This window comes from Moschus berezovskii, chromosome 27 (assembly GCF_049115385.1).
Source record: "Moschus berezovskii isolate FMDL1 chromosome 27, NW_MosBer_1.0, whole genome shotgun sequence".
Lineage (NCBI taxonomy): Eukaryota > Metazoa > Chordata > Mammalia > Artiodactyla > Moschidae > Moschus > Moschus berezovskii.
The window spans coordinates 29,043,214-29,066,590 of NC_142486.1; the positions used below are offsets into that span (position 1 = coordinate 29,043,214).

At 43.5% G+C, this 23,377-nt stretch overlaps 1 protein-coding gene across 7 annotated transcripts in view; it reads right to left on the reverse strand.

Moving 5' to 3' along the window:
* Nucleotides 1–1,487: 1,487 nt before the first annotated feature.
* The window catches only part of MRTFB (myocardin related transcription factor B), a 295,702-nt gene continuing 273,812 nt past the window's right edge, over nucleotides 1,488–23,377 (reverse strand). For 4 of the 7 annotated variants that reach the window (XM_055409522.2, XM_055409524.2, XM_055409523.2 and 1 more), the window contains 7 exons: nucleotides 20,663–20,792; nucleotides 18,925–19,920; nucleotides 17,381–17,518; nucleotides 14,969–15,127; nucleotides 14,573–14,719; nucleotides 9,335–9,395; nucleotides 1,489–6,931 (listed from right to left, as the gene is read on the reverse strand). In XM_055409522.2, the coding sequence (XP_055265497.2) occupies nucleotides 6,396–6,931; nucleotides 9,335–9,395; nucleotides 14,573–14,719; nucleotides 14,969–15,127; nucleotides 17,381–17,518; nucleotides 18,925–19,920; nucleotides 20,663–20,792 (2,167 nt within the window). In that variant the 3' untranslated portion in view covers nucleotides 1,489–6,395. Of the gene's footprint in view, nucleotides 6,932–9,334; nucleotides 9,396–14,572; nucleotides 14,720–14,968; nucleotides 15,128–17,380; nucleotides 17,519–18,924; nucleotides 19,921–20,662; nucleotides 20,793–23,377 lie in introns of all 7 variants that reach the window. The other 3 variants (XM_088833187.1, XM_055409527.2, XM_088833188.1) reach the window with 3 other exon arrangements.

The following is a 23,377-nucleotide window of genomic DNA, read 5'->3' on the forward strand; positions in this document are numbered from 1 at the left end:
TTGCTTTTGTCTAAGTATACACTGTACGTTTAATTTTAATAACCTGTCATAAAAATTAGCAGAAAAGACAGCCAGGATGTCCAGATGAGTTTCTTTCTGAATCCATCAGAAAGGGAAGCTATTTGTGGAAGGAGGAATGAAGGAATGGTCATTACGTGACTTGGGATTATGTGACACAGAAAGTTGTTGGTGACATGTAGTTTGCATTTTCCTGAAACTGGTCTTCCCTGGACTCAGTGGAGGAGCTGTCATTCATCTCCAGCCATCACGTGTGTGGGTGTGTCTGTTCACAAAGGCTTGGGTAGTTGGATTTGAGGGCAAGTGTGCTGCAGAGGACTGTAGAGATGCTAAATGGTGACTCTGTCCACACTCTGCAAGGCTTCTGGAAGCCTGTACTTCCCAAAGAAAACAGCGCCATCTCCAGAAGAGTCTTCAGCCCTTCAGGGTCTGGGAACCTTAAATGCCCAGCTGTCGACCCTTCCAGACTTTCTCAGCACTAGGATTGTCCCCACTCCCTTGGTGACCCCCTCTCAGCATCCCTTAACTCTGACCTCGCCGGAGTAGTCTTCTCTGCTTGGACTGTCCTTTACATGTCCTAACATATCTCTTCCCTAAAGCTCCCAGCTCTGTCCCTTGCTCACTCCTGGGAATGCCTGGGGCACTTTCTGTCCCCTCAGACATCGTTTTCTCTTCCTGAGGGCAGGATCCTGGCTGGCAACATGTGATGTTACAAGTGTCTTAGTCCCTTGGAAGCATCATCTATTTACTGGGCCATTGAGGCAGATCTCTTGGTCCCTAAAAGGTCACAGATAATGAGATTTCATTGTATGCAGGTGACTAGTGATCTTTCTTTTCTCCCTCTCTGAGGGTGGTAAAATACCCGCTTTCATAATAAGATACTGATATCAAAGTTGTGGCTGTCAATGAAGTTGTACCCATTACCGTTTTATTTCCTCAAAACAAAGAGGAAAATATAATACTGTTCTCAAAACTGTATTTTAACCATGGGCTTCTGGGTTGAAAATCAAATTACATCTTTCTCAAAGAAATTGAATTCTAAAGACCATTTCTTTTGGCTATAAACATACCTCATAGAAATGCTTTTGAAACGAGGCTGAATTGAAGGATTACCCAGGTCTTTCAGGAATCCTGTTGGTGGCTCATTTATTAGTGTCAAAGTAAGAGCCAGTTTTCTGCAGGCATGTGTGTGTGCATTCATCCCTGGGCACCATGGCCTTTGCCAGAGCCCTCATTTGGGATTTCCTTATGACTGTGGGAGAATGAGCACGGTTTTGGTGTAAATCTTGTTATGGTCAAGTTCAGCCGTTACCTGTTTCTGTTTGGACCTGGGGGAAGGGTGCGCTGGATGTGTGATTCATGGAGGCTGCCTCAGCGCGCCCGCTGGTTGTGTTTGGTGACTTGGCTGTAAAGCTGGTTCTGGACATGGGGTCTCCTCCTGGCCTCCCTGCCCCCACCCTGCAGCTCCCCTGACCCACAGCACGTGGTCTTTCCTCTGCACAGCAAAAGTCATAGTACATCAAAATGTTTTTTTTTTATTTGAGACACAAAAATGCAAAATTGCTGATATCAAACATTTCCCGATCAGCTACAATACGGCCACTATGTACAAAAGATCAGATGATAAATGTGCACACATATAAAAATACAGTATGCATTACCTATGTACAGTACATGTGCAAAATGTATGGCATTCAAACATGATATGGAATTGATTTCAGGGGTGCAAACAGCAATTACAAAGGCATCATGGTTATTTTTTAAAAAAACAACATAAAGGCAATACATGAATGGACCCCCGATTGCCATCATTTTTTGTTTATTAAACTAGTGCTTTGATAAGCAGGGCTCTGTAGATTGGTATCTTTCTCCTTTTTTTTCATAGAGTGAGATGCTAAGACATAATGTGACAATGAAAAGAAGAAGAGAAACACCTATCTCATTGCATTTCTATTGCAAGCAAGAAAACAAGAAAACGAATTTGTATGTAGAAAGGAAAAAACTCTGTATTACTGCTAAATATGTATTATTCTTAACCCAACAAAACAAATCTATATACTATTTTACATGAAAACAATAGAGGAATATCTACATCTTTGTGAGAATTATAACCTTAAATGGATAGTACCTTTTTGGGACTGATTTTTGAGAGCTCGTTAGTCTCAAATTTTAAATAAAAAGTGCCTTCTTTTGGCAAATACTTGGCAATGCCTTTGGTTCCTTTAAAGCAAGTTTGCATTACTAGTAGTTACTCGAGGTTAAGTACTTTTGGTAGCAACTAAACCCTTTCCTAAATGCTTCCTCCTCCTAAGCCAGCAAGTTTCCTTACAGCATGATGTGGAGAGGTAATCGTTACGAGTCTCGGTGATTCTAGAACTTGGTTAAAGCTTTATATTAGTGGTTGGCACAGAGCTCTGTTAAAACATGACAGCTGCGTCGAGATCGCCAATGACATGATGTATTTGATTCCAGACAGCACCTTGCAGATCTGAGATTGCCACCCTGTTACACAGGGTCGTGACATTTTCTGATGTGATTCACAGAGCAACGTGTTTGCGTGGAGGGGAAGAGCTCATTTGTAAACATGTGCAGCTTTTTGAATTACAGGCCTCGAATATGAGAGTTCAGGTAGAGACCCTTTGTAATTGTAATTATGCATTTCCTCAAATACTGCAAGAAAGGGCGGATGGGGACAGACGGAGACTTGCTTACTGCCATGCAGTCACTTCACAAATAAAAATGTAGCCCAGAAAGATCACTGAAGGAGCAAGTTATCAAACGCTTGAACCAAGAAAAAGAATGACTACATCTTAGTTGTCATTTTCCAGTTTTGACCAAAACACGTACAAGATGAGCGGAAATGCAGTGAGGCTGCTCTCCAGACACACACGTCTGCACGTGTGAGCTGTTTCCTGGTGACCCTGACCTTCCAGTTAGTGTTTTCTGAGAGTGTGGGCTGACTGTGGCCCCCAGGCAGGGGTCACTTTGCCTGGTGTCCTGCTCTGGTGCCAGTGGTCAGGACTGACGTTTATAGTGACGGGTGGTGACCTGCGGGGCGCTACTTGTGGACCTAGCTGTGTGGTCCCGGTGGCTCTGCCGAAGGATGCTGACAGTCGGTCTCTGGGAAGTTCTCGAAACAGCCCGTGGTGCCGCTGCACACCCTCCAGCTGACTCATGGCGGGAGCCACCGGACATGCGCGTGAGTGAGGGGTGTGAGCCCAGCCGAAGGCTGTCTGTGGACAGTAAGGAGATGGTCTGGCCCTGGTGGGGACAGATCTTTTGCCAGCTGTGGTGGCCAGTTTCAGCCTGAGATCCTGAAAGGGACTCTGGAGAAAGCTTGTATGGCTAGAATGACCTGGGGTGGAGGAAGCCTATGTCAGCTTTGGTGACCAAATAGGTGACACCTCATCAGTTGTCACTTGGTGTCCACTGACCTCACAGCTCATGACGGCGCCTCTATGGGCAGCAGCTGGGGGTACCACACCATGTTGCCTTCACCACGACTCTGAGACTGCACGTCCATGGATCACAGAACCGTGAAGTTTGTAAAAAGGAAATTTAAATAAGATCTCATTAGTGCCATAAAAATATTCATATAAAACAAACACAAACAGTATCTGAGCATGAAGCTGCATGAACTCAGACTGCATCTATGTACAAATACATGGCAGATACTATACAGTAGATTGCACATTTCAGGAAAAACACTAGGACATGAAGCACACACAGTGTCCTATGAGATTTTCTAGTACATGCTTTGCTGAAATGTACAAGATGACCACATATGCCTGGACTTGCCAAGGCTCTGCAGCATCTTTGGTGTAACTTTCTGTTCCTCCCATCCTTCATGATGTGACCTGGCACCTATATACACTGGTAAGGTAAGCTTGATACTACTGTGTTTCAGGAATATTTAGGAGATAAGACTGGACGTGAGATAATGTTTCTAGAAGGTGGCTGTCTGCTGGGCAGGGTGGTACACAACAGTGCCACCCGCTCCCCACAACCACACACGCCAGGGCGGGAGGGCAGGCAGCAGCCGCGAGCGTCGGTGACTGGACACTCCTTGCTGCCTTCGGGGGAGATGCTGCTGCGTGAAGGTGCAGTGGGCACTTCAGCGACTCATCGTCAGAAGAGAGCAGACTCTATGTAAGATGGCGTTCTGTGCACTGCGGTGTGTGTGTCTGGAGAGCAACCTTTCTGTGGCATGTTTCAAACCTATCTTAGCAAAGCAATACGGGGAGCTGAGGGCTAAAGAACAATCTGTATACACAGTGCAGGATGATGGAGAAAGGAAGTTAAGTCAACAAGAGCCAATACCACTACCTGTTCAGTTGCCTCCTACAGTCCCACTGATATCTGCTGCTAATTTAATAACATATTTCAATCTGAATGAATACGATGCTCAGAGTCTTAAGTGTGGGCCAGACCTCCCCTAAGAAAAGCACATTCCCGAGTCAGTAGCCCCGGCCCTGGAGATAGGCCCTCTGAGAGGAACCTACTCATGCCCAGGATGCTGACCATCCCGCTGGGCTTGGTCAGAAGGTGGCACTCTGCTCAATGGTTACAATTTCCCACCTGTTGGATGACCAATCTCTAAGCACTCAAAATACCCACTACAGACCACGCTGCGCCTGACTGCCTCTGCCCAAACTATCCAGAAACACTTACCAGTTGCGAGGGCTTTCAACTGAGGGCTCCAGGGTGCAGGGCAACTGAACACTGGGAAAATGAACTTTTCTTACAGAGTAAAATTCACAAATTAAAATAAAAATATAAAGTAAGATCAGTTCTTAGGCAAAACATAAAACCTAGAAATGATTCACAGACTCTTTTCCAAGTAATGGGTCAGACTGCCGGTCACTGTGGGAACATTCACCATTTACTGACCCACAGAAAACCTGACTGTAGAGTTTACCCAAGGTGAGGTGAGAGCACAATGCTCTTATTTAGTAAAAGTCTCCACGCTTTTAAGTAGATTTCAGGTGGTTTTTTTTTTTTTTCAGTTATTTTATATTTTGTCATATACTTAAATGACTAGCAATTGACTGAAATAATTTTGGAAATCCTGTGATAGTTGGCATTTTAGAAAACTCTGAAACTATCCTACTCAACAAATATGACTTTTTCAATATAAAAAACTAATAAAACCTCCAGTTTCTCAACCTTCAGCTTGATGATACAGTGAGAGCTCAGGTATGACATCCAGTTACAAGCCTGGAAAACGGTAACCAGGGATCAGTGACAGAGAAGAGGAAGGCCAGGGCTGGGTCCGCTGGCCAACCTGGTGACACCACGTCACCCGTAACCGTTCTGGGAATGTCCTAGGGGGATGACAGACTGCTGCCTTGCCTTCTCTTGGCAGCTCACCAGCTCAGAAAGATATTTCATGCCAAAGCCTTTTCTTGGTTCTTTGAGATGGGCCTGGTTACCTGAAAGTTAGTCAGCAGTTCCTTAAATACGGAAAAACACATGGCTCAAGTACTCTAGAAATAGTCGAGTTATTAAAACAAGTAGGACCACTGGGTATCCAATTCCTTACTCCAACGTAGGCTGTACAAATCACAATGTCAGAGTATACATACAAGTGTCTAATATACACATTAAAATCAATAATTTGGAGGGCTGCTAATAGACTTTTCAGTGTTATCAATACACCTGGACTTCTTAGAGTGGATTGTTTACGACAGTATTTTGTAGACATTGTCTGGTTATGGTGAAAGATCTCCCATTTCAATTTAAAACTGGAGATCTGAAGTAAGATTCCCCAAAATCACAAAATAAACTAGAACACACAAAAAAATTACATTGGTTTCTGAATGGAACCAAAAGTCTTCAGCGGGAAGCTGTCACTGAACTGGCTGGTGCTGGCCACTGCTCTTGACCCTGGCTGCATCTTGGGCCGGGCTCAGGCCATTTCTAGAAGATACCCTGTGCAGTGATCGCTCACCTCCCTTCTTTTTGAGTGGAGCTGTCTGCCTTTTATTTAAGGTCTTAAAGTGACCACAGAGGTTTAACTGTAGCTGATGACCAGAGGCCCTCGTGTTGCCACCCTGCATACCTTACTCTTCTTTGCGTTTTTAATCTAAAGGTACCTTTCATTCTTTACTGAAGTCTGAAGAAACAGATGAGTCTTCTTGGGGTAGTGTTTTTTTCAGAAGGCTCTTTGCTATATTAAATCACAGGCATTCACTGCTGGATGCAATGAAATGTTTTCAAACTTGGTTTCCAGCCTCTGACTGTCCATCCCATCTTTCTGTGACAACGTATTATAATTGCAATGATGCAACTCTGGATCTGTTTCTAAAATCTGACCTTTTCGAAACATCGTCGTTGTCTTCAAACCTCATAAACTCTGAGACGAGAAATCTGTGCTGTTAGTCCCATGGCAGCGGCAGGTCCTGTGGGTCTAGGAAGTCGGCAGAGAACATGCTGGGAGTGGTGGCGCTGAGCGGTGTGAGTCCCGATGACGTGCCGGGCATGGTAATGTCTAACCACTCCATGTTGTCCAAGTTCGAGTCAGAGAGGTCAAGGGACAGGCAGGGCGTACTTGCAGCAAACTGGGCCTCGGCCGTTTCCATGGGCGAGTGCGAGGGGTCCAGCGCACCTGAGTGGCTCAGAAGGTCATTCTGGAGGTCCTCGATCAGGGAGAAGGGCTCTCTGTCCTCGCTGCTGCTTTGCAGGGGAGCGATTTCATTAGCTGAAGGTAGGGTTCCATCCAGGAAGGCTTCGAGTTGGTTCTCTAAGCTGGCAGATAGACTGCTCATAGGTTCTAAGGATATGGGTGGTGCCATTTGGACCTGGGGTGGTGGCCGGGACACCACAATGCTGACCGGCATTGTGGTGATGCTGGCTGTCACTGGTCTCATTTTGGAGATAGGAGAAGGTTCTTCTTTTATGGGGAGGGAAATCTCTGTGTAAAATAATTCAAGTAATTAGCAATGATTTCGTACTATTTCAACATTTCTATTCATTAGGGCACTTCTCTTTGTGCAATGACTTATGCACGGTCCATTTTAGAGTAAGGAAGAGGTTGCTATTGGTCAGGTGTGGCCCTTGATAAATGTTAAGGTGATTATGGTGATGGATAATGTCGTTAAATATATAAACATGTAAGTTGATAGCATTCTGATGTGCTTTCAATTCTTTATAGTAAGAGTAAGCATTAATAGCAGTCTCTACCAGCAAGTAGGAGTCAATGGTTTTAGATTATTTGATTTTTGGGTCCTTATTCTCAGTCATTTCAGGCTGAAGACAGCCTCCTGTCTCCCCACATAGCTCAAGTCAGCTATCAGCAGATACCACCCTTACAGTGAATGTCAAAATGGGTACCCCAAGTTTGTGCAGGCATGATGTACAGCCTTCCTGTTACGAAAGATCTAATTATATTCTTTTCTCTTTTTTATTATAGTTGAACTGTATGCCCAATTTAGTCATTTACATTCTATATAAACTTGTTAAAAGATACAGTGTTCTCTTATGTCATTTCTGAGTTAAAGCAAACACATCATCTCCAAGAGACGGTGGATTACTTATTTTTTCTTTGTTTTCTGAGTTTTATCAAATCCTTAAGATTTTATACAGTATCTTACGAAGCACTAGTTACGTGTTATTCCTTGACAGATCAAGCAGCAAATTAATGGACCTTCTGCTCTAGATAGCAGTGTATATACATTTGAGTGAAATATCTTTTTTTACTTTCTTTGAGTATTTGATTGGTTTCATTTATATGCAGATACACTAGGAAACATGGATTAATAGTCACTCTTACAATTAAATGATTGGGACACATATACGAGAGAAAGAACTTACAATCTGATTCCTGTATGTGAACTGTCAACTGTGTGTATTGTGTATGTTTTTAGGATAGTTCTGTTGCTTTTCATTATCTGTTGTCAGCTCTAGAATTGTTTTGAAAGCTGAAAGTGCAACCTAAATAATTAGTTTTACCATCAATGATTTAAATTTCTGTTCTTATTATCACTAGTATTAATATATAATAACATAAAATAATATACTCATTGATACTTTGTCATAAAAAATTATCCCTTTTAGAAAATAACTGTTAGTGTGACTGTCATACTTTAGTTTCCAAGTTTAGGCTGTAAACATTATTCTTTTTAATCATTTCAAGAAATCTTTATTTTAACCAGATTTGGCAAAAAGCATTCTATTATTTTTTTAACCTTAAATTCAGTTATGGAATGTCTATTTCTTTAATTTTTATCATGAGTTTCAATTATTTTGCAAGGCCAACATAGTTCTTAGCAAAAAAAAAAAAAAAGCTATTTGCACATACAGATCTGTAGTCAAATATCAAGAATCTTCTGTTATGTCAAACATTATGACAAAATCATTAACCTCAAAATTAAATAGAACCGCCTATGAATGGAGAAATTTTGATCACAATTTTAAAATCTGAAGAAAACTCCTTCATCAAGGTAATTTGAGAATACTTTAGAAATATTCCAAAATAGCATTTGAAGTTTTGAAATACTGACTTTATACTTATTTTTAGAGATATGTAAGTTTAGGCAGAGAGATCCTTGAATATTTTTTTTTTTCGTGGTTAACATTCCCTTATTCCTATTTAAGATGACAAGACTGTAAAAAATCTAAGATGTTCAATCATGTGTAGAAAGTGCTTTGCCTTTGAATTTTAATAAAGATACTTGGGCCCAAGCTAGGTAACTTGGTTTTTTAAAAAATTTTATTTATTTTAATTGGAGGCTAATTACTTTACAATATTGTGGTGGTTTTTGCCATACATTGACATGAATCAGTCATGGGCATACATGTGTCCCACCATCCTGAACCCCACTTCCACCTCCCTCCCCACCCCATCCCTCTGGGTTGTCCCAGGGCACCAGCTTTGAGTGCCCTGCTTCATGCATCGAACTTGCACTGGTCATCTATTTTACATATGGTAATATACATGTTTGAAGGTAACTTGATTTTTAAGAAATAACACACAAATTGGAATGTTTTTATCCCATCACAACAATATACACTTGGAGCAAGTTTTGAAGTTTTTCAATGTGGAATTTAAATATGGTTCTACTGTGCTGTTTTGAGATGGTCTATCTTTTTCAACAGGCATACATCTATTGTCAAATCTATTATATTACTGTGTTATACCGAAACAATGGCTTCTCCATCTTAATAGCCTAAATTGAATGGATTTAAAAGAATAAAGTGAAGTAGAATTAGAATAATATGTTTCTCATTACTTAAGAGATGTGTGGTGGGCTCTAGAGGAAAACTGCCATAGACTCGTGATAAGACTCTCCAGGGATCTGATGTGACCTTGACCTACCTCCGCTTTTAATGAGGATGTCAAAGAGGTCATCCATCTGCTGACTGTGTGCATTGGAAATCTACAACAAAGGAGAATATATGTTAGCTTTCTTTTGTACAAACCTGGGAGCATTAGCAACCTTACAGAACATCCCGTCTAACCTATCCTTTGATAATTTTGAAACTCTGAGGTCTCCTAAGACAGGAAGCCCCACCCTACGTGGCACAGCTGGTTAGTTAATAGAGCAAGAATGGGGTGAACACCCAGTTCAGATGACTTATACACTTACATTCTATCACTGTTTGCATTTTGAGAGGCTTCTAACACTTCTTCTAAAAATGTCTTCATTCATTTGCATTTATGTAAAAATATATGTTTAAAGGTTTCCAGCCTTATTGAGAGTTACCTGACATACATAAACTACACTTACATAAAGTAGACAATTAGATAAGTTCTGACATATGCATATATCCACAAAACTATCAACTCAATCAAGGTAATGAACATACCCATTTCCCCTGAAGTTTCCTCGTGCCCTTTTGCAATACTCCTTTCAGCCCAGGCAACCCAATGATCTGCTTTCCTTGAATAAGAAGAGTTTACATTTTCTAGAGTTTTATATAAATGGAGTCATACAGTTTGTACTTTTTGGCAGAGGGATAGAGGAGGCTTCTTTCACTTGACATAATGAATTTGAGATTTATCCATGTTGTAGAGTACAGCAGGAAAAGTGAATTCCTTTTTATTGCTGAGAGTATCCCACTGTATGAAAATACCAATTTGTTTGGACTGTCGGCACTCTTTGGTTAGTACAAATAAAGTTGCTCTGAACATTTGTGTACAAATCTTTGTATAGACACGTTTTCTTTTTTCTCTTGGGTAAATACTGAGGAGTAGAATGTCGGAATCATAGAGTAGGTGTATGTTCAACTTTTTAAGAGATGGCCATTTTACAAAATTATGTTGTTTTACATTTCCACAGCAATGGATATTTCTAGTTGTTCTCCATTCTCGTCAACACTTGGTATGGGCAGTCATGTGAGACATCTAACAGTTAGTATTGGCACTGCATTGTTGTTTTAATGTGCATTTCCCTAATGACTAAGGACGCTGAGCATCTTTTCATGTGCTTATTTGCCATCTGTGTATTTTCTATGGTGAAATGTCTGTCCTAGTCTCTGGCCAGAACTTCTTATGCATACTGTTTGCATGGTATCTTTTTCCAATCATTTCTTTCAACCTTTGTCTTCGTATTTAAAGTATGCCCCTTGTATGTGCATATAGTAATTATCTATTGCAGTATTACAAATCGGTGCAAAAAACTTAGTGGCTTAAGACACTAAGTTTCTAAGGGTCAGGAATTTAGGAATGGTTTAGATGGGTAGTTCTAGTGTGGGTTCTTACATGATGCTGCAGTCAAGATTCTGGCCAGGGTACAGCCATCTCACGGCTGAAGAATGTCCTTGTAAAGGTGACTTACTTCCTGAGGACAAGGTGGTTGATGGGAGGCCTCAGTTTCTCTTTAAGTGGGCCTCTGTAGGGTGCTCTTGGACTGTCCGTGCGGCCTAACAGCTGGCTCTCTCCACAGCCAGAGATCTAAGACAGCACAAGCTGAGTGGCTTTATGACCTAGTTTCAGAAGCCACACACCATCTTTCCTGCCAGTTCTATTTGTTAGAAGCAAGTCACTAAGTGCAAGTACACAACATACATTTGGGTCTAGTTTTCCATCTATTCTGATAATTTCTGCATTTTAACTATTTATTCTACTCAATCACTGATATGGTTAAGTTTGGGTTTATCATTTTAGTATTTGTTTCTATAATATTTGTCTTGTTTCTTGTTTCTCTTTGCTTGGCCTTTAAAAATATTGATCTTTTGGAATTCTAGCTTAATTCTTCTATTTTTAAAAAGCAATAATTAAGTTGTTACTGTAGATATACAATATATACCCTTAATTTTCCATAAGCTACTTAATGTACCATTTCATATAAAATATAAAACCCCAGTAAACATACAGATCATTGATTTCCTCCATCTTTTATTAGTTATTTGTAAGTATTATAGCTATATATATTATAAACCCCTCAAGATAGTGTAATATCTTATAATACAGGTTTTGTAGTGATGAATTCTTAATTTTTCCTTGTTTGCAATAATCTCTAAGAAGGAAAGCTAACTAAAGGATATTTTTACTTGATAGAGAATACTGTGTTGACAGTGTTCTCCTCCTGCTCCCCCACCCCTCCGCCCAAGAACTTTAAAGATGTTATTCCATTCTTTTCCATGCTTCCATGGAAAAGCATTCTTTTCCATGCTTTCTGATGGAAAGTCAACTGTAAATCAAATACAGTTGACCCCTGAACAACACAGCGGTCAGGCGAACTGCCCTCCTCCCTTGAGCAGTTGAAAATCCACGTATTATAGAGTTGGCCCTCCATATCCATGACTCTGCATCCGTGGTTCCAACCAACCACAGATTGTACAGTACTGTACTATGTATTTATTGAAATAAATCTATATATAATGGATCTGTGTGGTTCAAACTTGTGTTGTTCAAGGGTCAACAGCAGTTGTTACCTGTGTATATTGTATTGCTGTGCTCTTGATGCTTTCAAGATCTGCTCTTTAAATCTGGCTTTCAGTAATTTCACTATTGATATGACTAGGCCATCTATTTATCCAACTGGTGTTCATTGAGCATCCTAAAGCTATAAACTTGTTTTTCATCATATTCGTAAAAAATCTGATCAGTATTTCTTAAAATATTTACCTGTCTCATTCTTTCTGTCCTCTCCTGGGACTACCATCCATACCCATGTTAGACTGTTTGATATAAAATAATAGGTCTCTGAGACTCTGCTCACCTTTTCCTTAATCTTTTTTTCTGTTATCCAGACTGGGTAAGTTCTACTGATTTTTCTTCAAGTTCACTTTTTTTTAACCTTTGCCACCTCCATTCTGCTAAGACGATCTATAATTTTTTTCATTTCAGACTCTGTAATTTTTAGTTTTAGAATTTCCATTTCATCTTTTCTATATCTACTTACATTCTTTCTCTTTTTTTCCTACAAGTAAATTTTCTTTTATATTACTGAGGATAGTTATAATAGTTGTGCAAATTCTATGACTCAAATCAGCTGGGTGTTGGTCTTAGCGGATTGCCTTTTTCCCTTGAGAAAAGGTCACATTTTCCTGATTCTTTGTATATTGCTGTGTTGTGAATGGCTGTCATGGATACCAAGTTGTGAAGACTGTATTCTGTTATTTTTCTCAGATGAGTGGTTTCTTTTATTTTAGTAGGCAGTTAACTCGGGTTGGACCTGAATCGCAAAATGTTTCTTGGGCAGAAGTTCCAATCTCAGGACAAATCATCTGTCTTTAGCTGATCTGCTATGACTCTAGTCCATGCCTATGTGGTTTAGGGGTCACCCAGAGATGTAGGCAGAAAGAATTTGGGGATCTCCTCTCTCAGTTGAGAGCAACCCAGAAGGGGAAGAACCAGTCTTCTGGATTCCCAAGGCATAAAGGCTATGGTTTTTCTTCCAGTAACCTCACCACTTAGCTTGACCCCAGAGTAAAAACAGAGCAACTCCCTCTAAGTGCAGACTTCTCCTGAGAATATGACTGTCTGTTCACTCTGCAGTGACTTTGCTATGACCAGGCGTACAGCTCTTATTTGTGGGAAACTGAACTGGTAGGGTCTTATTATTCAGTAGTAGAATTGGAAGTCTAAGTAAATGTATTTTAAAAACCTCATAATCCCTGGTTGAATGCTCAGTGGTGTATAGAGGAATTACAGATAGCTACTCATCCAAACAGAACCTGACTCCCTTAGTCTATATGCATGAGCCAGAGACAGACAAAGGGCAGGGATTAAAATCAGCCTTTAGGTTAGGTGTGAGGATGAGTCTGCGTTGTTACACTGATCAACTAAATGGTATGTAGCAACCTGTATGTGAGAACCAGGTTTGGAAGGGTTTTCTTGAAAATATGTTCCTTCTGGATGGACCAAGGAGATCACAGTCTACTCCAGCATAATTTGTTTCAATTCTTTTTGCGATATCTAAACCAAGTTCTGAAATTCAGCTTTCCCCTCATAAATAAACGCTCCTGCTGAGTCTGGAACTAGAGGAACATCTTACAACTAACCAAGTAATCTTCCTTTGGTACTAAGTGGGTATGAAGCACTGGAAACTGTTTGCTTCCTCGAGTAGGCAGTCTGCCCTGGTTGCCCTGCTCGCCGTCTGTGAGTGTGCCAAAGTGGGCTCTGTTGCTGCTGTTGAGCAGTGTCTGCAGCTACTTGCTGGGCAACCAAGTAGGTCAGGTGGTCATGGCGTGGCCGCTACTCGCTGGAGAATGCTGAGCCCTCAGCCCCACACACCCCCAACTGTACGTGAAGGCCCCACAGAGTTGCACATGGATTGTGGGGGCGAGAAGAGTGGCTTGACCCTGCAGGAGCGTCTGCTGTGGCTGTGCAAGCGGACAGTCTAGCTCTGATCAGCACACCTCCTCGTTCACTGTCAGCATCCATGCAGTGGCGTCAGGTCCATTCCCTGCAGCCTCTTATGAGTGAATTCCTTTACAGTGAATTGAGTTTTAAGCTGAGACAGGCAGTGAGCCCAGGCGTGTTCAGGGTAAGGTCTGATGTGGCTGTTGTCACTGGGCGCCCACCCGAGGCCAGATGCTTTTTACAGACAGGAACTCTGCCTTTTCCCATCTCTGGGATAGATACGATAGGCCAGGAGGGCCTCAATCTGTCCTTCTAAAGGGCGTGTGCTCAATACACTAGCAGAGCTGCTCATGTGGGCTGGCCTGCGGGGTAGAGGGTGCTGGCGGTGAGGGAGCGGTGACGAGAGACAGAGTGGGTGCAGGTGCTGGGTGGTCTAGAAGGCCATCCAGCTGGGAGGGGGTCAGTTTGATGCTGGCCTGACAGATGGTGGCTTTAGGAAAGGGATCTGTATAACATGCGTGCCCTGGTCACACACTTACACATCTATCCTTCACACGACCCGCCTCTGGCTCTGAGGGGAAGTTAAAGGCAAACACTGAAACTGAGTAAGTGGGAACCGCAGGTTATGTGGTTGCTGAAAACCCTTGGGAGTCTTTGATGTGAATGATATTTTGATTTCAAATAGCATTTAAAAGGCAAGCAAGGCTCCCAGTCATGAAACTTGTGTCTCTTGGGAGGCAAGTCCATCTAGACCAGGGCTTCAAGCTCAGGAGGACCTACCACGTTGGAGCCTGGCCCCCTCACCTCTGGAAGGGAAGACTGGGCGCTGCGCGTCTGCTTGATGGCTTCCTCATAGCGGGGAGGGTCTTTCGTCTTGGGGACTGGACTCCCAAACAGAGAGTGCTGGACCACAAACTGCTGGGGCGGAGGGGGCGGAGGGGGCGAGCCGGGCTGCAGCAGACAGAGGAGGAACTGGTTAGCTGGGCTCAGGCAGTAGTCTGTCCCCCAATGTGGGTGCTGGTGGGCGGGGCCACCTTCACTGTGCTGACCGCTAAGCTGCCCCAGAATAAGTACACCCCGGGACTTTGGTCTTCCCCCCATCCCGCTAATGCCGACGCTCAGCCGTACAGGCCTGGAGGCCTGGGCTCTGGATGAACCTGTGCCCCGTGTGCACTGTCGCTGCCCAGGGGGCTGGGTTACCTTGTTGGGAGGGCTGGGGCCGTTCTGCAGGGAGGGCAGTGGGGTGCTTCGGGGCTGAAGGACACTGTTGTTCGCCTTGTTGATAAAGGGCTGCTGCACCGCTGGAGCAGGTTGTCTCTGATAGGGCAGAACTGTACTGGATGCCGAGCTGGTGAAAACCTGTCATGAATAAATATTTGTTCATCAGTTTGTCCTTTTGCTTTACCTAATAAAACCATGTTTGAGAATAGGGCTTAGCAAATCTTTTCTGTGTAAGCCACAAAATGTACAGTTTAGGGTTTGGGGGGCTGTGTGGCCCCCATCATAACTGCTTTGCCCTGGCCTGCGGCCCAGATGCAGCCTGGATGAGACATGAAACAGGGAAGAGGCTCAGGACAGCTCGTCCACAGACAGAGGTGGGCTGGATGCGGCCCACCAGCCCCGGTTCCTCAGCATCTGTGGTCTGTCTTGGACAGCAGCGTGTTGTGGATATGATTTTCCTCATCTCCTCTTGTGGCTTTTTAGCTCATAACCACCAGGCCCGCCTCTCTCTTCCAGTCATTCTCCCAGGTGCCAAAGCCACACTTAGCACATTTACACACTTACATTTAGGACATCTTGAATTTAATAAGTTCCAAATATGTCCCTCTTCCCACTGCCCCTGGCCTCTGAGGGAAAGTAATTCTTGGTTTTGCCTTTAATTTTGACACTTAATGGAGGTAAATGGAGCCATCAGTCTGCTCTGCTTTCCACCCTCAGCACTCACACATCTCAGACACGCGTCCTGGACTGGGCCCTGTGGTCTGCTGTCCTGATCCGGGTCCTCACTGTCCATCACTAGAAAACTGCCTCTGTGGTCCAGCTGCGCCTCCCTGCCTCAATGACAACAGTCTCAACACGCACACACACGCACACGTGCACCCAATCGTGTCCCTCCTACACTCACTGGCTCTCCTCCCTTTGGTAAAATCTAATCTTTGGTTGGTGGGCCTCCCTTCTTACTACCAGGCCCCCTTTCCTTCCTAACGGAAAGGCCACACTCATTTTTCCACATTTCTTGAACATTTCTCCGAATCACTGCAAAGCCCCATGTAAAGTCTGCCCCCTTTTGAGCAGCTCTCTTCTGCTCAGTTAGGCAGAGGTAAGAATTTCTTCCTGTGGAATTACAAAGTTTGCTGTTTAACTCATCAAGAGCCAAAGGTTTTAGGGCCTTTTGCAAATGTATGGCCAAAATGTTATTTTGTAGCTGTATTTCACAGAACAACTGGTTTGCTCATAAATATACTTTATACTACTGGTGTTCTGAGAGAGAAAAACTTATCCTCTGTATTTGTATTTCTTAGGGCTTCCCTAGTGGCTCAGACTGTAAAGAATCCACCTGTGTGAGTGTGTATCCTTCTAAATAGCACAGCTTTTCTGGGTGATGAGGTCTATACCTATACTTTCTTATTTATCTGTCTGTATATTTTTTTCTCTCTCTTCCTTAAAAGAAAACTTTAGTCTTACCATAGCTAAGCTTCTCACTGCACTAGACTGTTATTTGGGTCCACTTCTAATTCCTTGCTCACTGTACTCTTCAAAGGATATTCCAAGAGAGCAGGTGTGTTAACATGACAGTCGCTGTCCCGAGAGGTCACTTCTGTCTGTTTCTCCGGTTGACTTAGCCCAAAGAGTCCACAGCACTCTGGGCACATCACAGGTACACCTCATTATCTTGGCTTTTTTATGTTAAAGATCAAAACTCTGAGACTAATCATTCTCAAGGTTTAAAACAGTAAGACCTATTTTTGAGGACTGAATATTTTTCTGGCAAGATGTGCACACAGCTCCACCTACTGGATAAGAGGGAGTCTGGGTGACACTTGGGACTGTTCAGCAGAACTCTTGGAGAATTCCTGCAGAGGACACTGAGGCCTAGATCATCAGCGTCATTTTAAAGATGGGAACCAATACTCAAGAGTCCTGCATAAGGCACAGCACAAGTGGTGAACCAGAATGGCAGCCAGACATAGGCTGCCTGGCTTTTACTCTCTGAGAAGGCAGACTTAAAAATACATAAAGATCTTGCTCAAGATAAACATTTCAAAAACAGTCTTTTTCATCTTCAAATATCTTTTCCCAGGACACTTTTCCCCCTACAAAATGATTATTTTGAAAAGAAACTTGAAAACCTTAGAAAATTCTATATATGAGGATTGAAAAAGTAGTTTGGAAACTTGGAAGAGGAGCTTAACTGCTAAGATGAGCGACCTTTCAGAAAGCAGCCAAATGCCATCTGACCTGAGGCTCGCCCGGTGGGAGATGCATCATAGAAAAGAACAAACAGGAGCTTCCCACGGAGGAGGCGCCTATAAAGATGGTCACTAAATGTTGAGCGGATGATAGTATTTAATACAAATCGGCAACAGCCTGTCACTGTCGGCATTCACCAACCTTTCTGACCTGCTGAGGCTGACTGAGCACATGTGCTGGGAAAGTGTCTTGTTTCTGAGGCGCAGTCTGGGCCAGGCCTGAGGACAAGGTGGCGGTTGCTATCTGAGGCTGCGTCTGGATTCCTGTTTGTGGTGAAGTCTAGGAGGAAAAAAAAACATCAACTGAATTGTCTAAATCAAGGTTAGAATGAAGAGTTTAGATGTGGAATAACTGGTCATGTGGGCTCACATCTGGGGGAAAAAAAAAAAAGGTAAAATGTTTATACACACTTCAATTCATTGGTACATAAATTTGAACCCTAACTTGAAACTAAAGAGTTAAACACCAGACCAGTTACTTTCATGCTCTTACTGTTTCATAAGTGGCTAAGATTTTCATTTGAAAGTTTGTGGAACGTCAAAAGAACTGACAGCAGTTCCATACATAATAGGTCAGGCGTAGTAATTTTAAGAGCAGCAAGGAAATCTGTGAGGCCAGACTGTCCAAATTCCTACTTCTGAGCTGCAGCATCTGTGCTCCCCAGGGGGACAGCCAGCCACGTGCTGGGTGCTCAGAGGCCCAGAATAAAATGCAGTTCCTATTGCTCAAACATCACCTCTCATGGAAGATTTGGACAGGAAAATGAATGCTTAGAAAAGCTATATTATACAGGGGACTTTCAGTTTCGCAGACACTCCAAAGATTAAACAGGGGAGCCAGAATTTCAGCACAGACCCAGGGCCTTTGGGTCGTGCCTTCTCACCCTGGGGAGGAGGACAAGACTGCTCCTCTCTGGGTGGTCAGGGTAGGGTAGCAGGACTCCAGATGGTTTCTGTGGACTGCGGCCCACATTTTGTTGAAAAAACCTTCCAAACTCAAGTCGTATACAATGGCTTCAGGTAACGGTTGGCCTCAAAGGAAACTTCATGCTCACCAGTGTTTTATTCTCTGTCAATACCAGCCTCACTCCTGAGTCTGTGCTCACATTCTCCTTAGTTTCAGCATCTTCACCTTAGTGGTGCCTTTCAGGAACTACATTTAGGAGGCAGAGACAGGAGTGGATGTGAGAGCAGGAGCCCTGCAGTCAGAAGGCCTCAACCACAAGCTTTGACCTTGGACAACTTCTTCAACTTTTCAGGGCCTCACTTTCCTTTCTAGAAGGGGGCTCTCTCACTTGGGTCTTCCAGGGAAAGGGAGGATTAAATGAAGCATGCCAGCTAAAGTGTTACACTTGGTGCTGTGCCTCGAACACAAGAAGTACCCAGTGACAGTCGCTGTCATCATTATGAGAATGCCACTGGTATTTAAACATGTCTCCACATGCGATACTGTGTTCATTAAGGGTGAAAGGCAGCAGGAAGGGAAAGCACCCCTGTCTGATTTTACTCTGAAAACAGTGCTAGCTGTCCACATCTGTGAACAACACCTGACACATGCACGTGGTTCCTGCCACCTGGCAGCCTGACTGGGATGCATGTATGAAGCAGCTCAGGTCTGTGCTCGCTACGAGCCATTTCTGGGTCAGGCAGGCTGTAAGGCAAGGAGTTAGAAGACACGCTTCACACCTGGAGTTGGAGGCTGCCTACGGGGAGCTGCACTGAGGTCACACCGGAGCCCTGGATGGACACAGGGAGCAGCAGCTGTGCAGTTTGCGTGGTCAGTAAAGCCTGCGGCTGAGCGACCCCGGCGGGCGGCTGGCCCTGGGAACTCACATAAAACTGTGGGACGAGGCTCGGTGGCTCAGCTGGGGCCACAGGCACCTCTTGCTTGATCACTACGGCCTTTTTGGCAACAAGGGTCTGGCCGGCTACTGGGCCGGGGCCGTCGGGGAGCAGGGCCTCGTCCTTGATGGTAGAAGTGGTGGTGCCCCACGTCTGGTCGGCCTTGGAGACTGAAGGGGCCGGGGCGCTGGCCGAGGGCGGGGGCTCCAGGGGCCGCTGCTGCTGCTGCCCTCGCTTCTCCACCTCCAGCTGCATCTTCAGAACTTCCACGAGCTTTTGCTCCTGTTCCAGTTTCCGCTTCAGCTCCTCGATCTGCTTCTCCTTCTCCTGGAGCTTGCGGTCCTTCTCGGCCGCATCTAGCTCCAGGGTGGACAGCGTGCTGCTGGTGGGGCTGAGGCTGTCCTCAGTGCTGGTCGCCCGCAGGGGCGACGAGCATAGGAACTGCGATGGGGACATCATGGTCATGATCTCGGTGAACGTGTCGGCCATGGTTGTGTCCTCGGCACTGAGGCTGGACTGTTCGGAAGGCGCGGGTGAGATGGGCAGAGGGGAGCTACCGCTGTCCACGTGGGCCGCACTGCTGCTGCCGGCGGGGGGCAGTTCTGCCTTAAAAGTAGAGCCTGAGCTGGTCACAGAGTTCTGTAGTGTTGTCACTGGCAGGGCCACGGTGACTTCGGGGTTGCTGGGGACGACTGCAGGTGTGGGCACGGCTGTGATGCCACTGGCAGCAGGGCCGCTGCTGTTCACTTCCTGGTAGGGTTTCAGGCGTTCAATGAGGTCCAGTTTGGTGCCTGACACGGGGAGACCCCTTAACTTCAGCTCTGTCTTCAGCTCCGATACCTGGAAGTACAAATCAATCAGATTGCTTTTTTGGTGTTACGACCTTCTGACAAATCTAGAGCACACCTTTGTGCTGGAAAAGGTGCCTACGTCTGTAAGACAGCTCTCTATGACTGCATGTAAGTGCAACAGTTTTTTTTTTTTTTAAAAACACACAAAAACACAGAATTATAGACATAAAGGACCTGAAAGGCTAGTGATAAAGCAAGGGTTATTAGAGGTTAATTCCTCTGCTACCTCAAAAGATTTACTACCAGAAATGATAACAGTTACATTTACTGTGTAATTGCCATGGGCCAGACACTGCCAAAAGTGCTTTACTCTTTCAGTTAACCTTCACATGAGGTGTAGGTATTATTATTTCCGTTTTACAGATGGGGAGAGAGGGTATGTCACTGGTCCAAGCTATCACAGATAACAGAAGGCTGCGTAGGGGTGGAACCCAGTAAAGAGGGCCCTGGAGATCATGTTCTTAACTGTTACATCTTCCTCTTCTCCCAAACTTCGCAAAAAGCAGGGAGGAAGGTGCTTGCTCATGGCGTTTGCTCAATAAATGGAAATTTATTACTGGTCATTTTACAGGAAAGTTAATGGATGTAAAAAGAAAGTACTTCTATAATGGTTATCCTATTGCTGGTAAGGTTGAAGATCTATTAGAAACTGCCTACATCTGCTGGACAGATCTGGCATAGTTTAGTTTTATGGTTCTTACAGGTGAATAAACCCCACTTGCAATGATCACCTTTAGGTCATCCAAGCTTGATGGCAGAGGTCCTGGCTTTCTCACAGGAGCAGGTGTATTCTGTCTTGGTGTGTTTGATGTGGTAGTGTTCAAAGCTGGATTCCCACTGTTGTTCTTGTCATTGAGTGGCCTTCAAAAGAAAAAGAAAATTAGATTTTCTAATGAAATGATTTCTGGGGCTGACATCGCTCCTGTTAACAATCTGTGAATTTACAAACAGAAAACTACCTGACTGACCAACTGACTCAATATGGTAGAGATGCCAGTCAAATCAGACCCCAATCAAAATCCCTGCAGGGTTGTCTGTCTGTTTGCTTGCTTGGTAGAAATTTAGAAGATGATTCAAAGCTTTATATGGAAATGCAAAGGACCAAAGACGGCCATGGCATCTTTAAAGAAGAAAAGCAAAGCTGGAAGCATCATACTACCAGACAGCAAAATTTGTTACAGAGCCAGTTACGAAGATGATGCTGATGCAAGGACAGGACAACAAATGGGAGAGATCAGAGAATCCAGAAACAGACGCTGCATACAAGGACAAAGGTGACATGGCGGTGTAGTGGGAAAGGGTGGTCCTTCTATCAATGGGAATGGGCCAAACTGGACAGTCAGTCACATGAGAAGAACCATCCCAAAACCTAAATGTGAACTGGAAAACAAACTTTGAGAAGAAAACTTAGGATAGTATCTTCATAGCTTTTGATAAGCAAAGATTTCTTAGGACACAAAAAGCACTCAGATATCTTTCAGAGGGTTAAAAATCAAGCCCCAGGAGAAGATGTTTGTAATAACATACTTCTGACAAATGCCTTACCTAGAATACACACAGAAGTCTTGCAAATTATTGACAGTAAGAAAAAGAATAACCTAATGGAAAAATCGTGAACAAGCATAGCACAAATGGTCAATAAATATATGAACGAATGCTTAACCTCATCAGGCATGAGGAACAGGAAAACCACAGCAAAACAGCACTGCACACCCAGCAACGCTGCTGCTACAATATGTAAGACTGACACCACCAACTTCTTGGAACAGCCACGACCCTCATACACAACTGGTAGAGGCAGAGTTAGCACAACTGCTTTGGAGAGCGGTTTCACAGTATCTGCTAAAGAAACACCACACCCATCTGACCCAACAACTCCATTTCCAGATCAACACTTGATAGAGACACACGTATGTAAACCAGGAGATGCAGGTTAGGAGATTTACTATGGCATTATTCATCAGAGCCCCAGCTGGAAGCAACCAACTGTCCCATCGAGAGGATGCTGGGTGGATGAACTATGAAGTAGACAACAATAAAAATCAACTGCTGCTGTTTGCATGAATAAAGATATGACTCACAAACATGTTGAGCAGAACTAATCCATGGATTCAAATCAGGGAAGTCACTAACTGGGGATGTGAGCCAATGATAATGGAGCTAAAAGCGTTCCTCTTCTTGATGAGGCAGTGCACTTACTTTGGCATCAGTTTTCACTTATAATTTATGAACTTCTCTAACTTATACTACATCTTTAAAAGCTATTTAAAAAGCATTGGTGAATCTGTTGTATTTTTGTACTAATTCCCCTAAACTTTTCATGTTGAAGCCAGGTCCTTCTGATGCTTTCTGGCTGTGATACGCTTGGCAACAACGGCATTTTCTTTTCTGGCTGGTTGATACTCATTAGGGAAAGGTGCATGTGGTCACTGACGCTGTACAACCAATTCCATTGCAGCCTCAGGCTTAACTGTCTTACTTAACTTATTTAACTTACTGAAGCTTGGTACCAAAGAGACGTTGAATTCCATGTCCTAAAACAGGGATCTGAGGTGACGGTGCCTCTGGGGCGAGGTCCACGGCTGGATGAACTTTCTCAAATGGGTTTTACGAAGCCTGTGTTTGAAGCCAGTGCTGGCCTTGTCAACAGCTAACTCTTGACTTGCATCTGAGGCTTTTTAAACCTGCCTGAATTATGATGAAATTAAGTACTTGAAGTATTTGAAATGAAGTATTTTGAAGTTTGGATGAAATGACAAATATTTAAAAATATATCACTATTCTTTCAAAGAGTCAACTTTTAAAAACCGTATTTTTAAATTATGAAATCATTTTAATTACTGTTTCTCAGCCTTATGTTCATTACTGTCCCCCAGAAAAGCTCTTTAGATAATTTTTCTAATCACTCTCTCTGAAATTTTAATACCACAGATATACTACATTCTTGTTCATGTACATAGGTCTGTGCTTTATTACATAAAAACTGTAAAGCTGCCTCCAACTTTTGCTCCTTCGTGAATGATATCCTCTCCTTGAGAATGCATAATTTTTTAAAAATTAATCTTTGGCTGTGCTGGGTCTTCATTGATGCACGCGTGCTTCCTCTGGTTGAAAGTGGGGACTACTTTCTAGTTGCAGAGTGGGGGCTTCTCACTGAGGTAGCTTTTCTTGTTGCAGAGCATAGGCTCTAAAGCAAGTGGGCTCAGTAGTTGTGGTGCACAGGCTGGTTGCCCCACGGCATGTGAGATCTCAGTTCCCAGACAGGGATCGAACCTGCGTCCCCTGCACTGGCAGGTGGATTCTTAACCACTGGACCACTGCGGAGGTCCCCATGGTTTAAATTAATTATTTTATTCATGCTGAGATTCTATAATAATCATTACTATGATTAACAGTATAGTGTTTAATTCAAGTTTTAAAATAACAAATAAACTGGTTTATTTTTT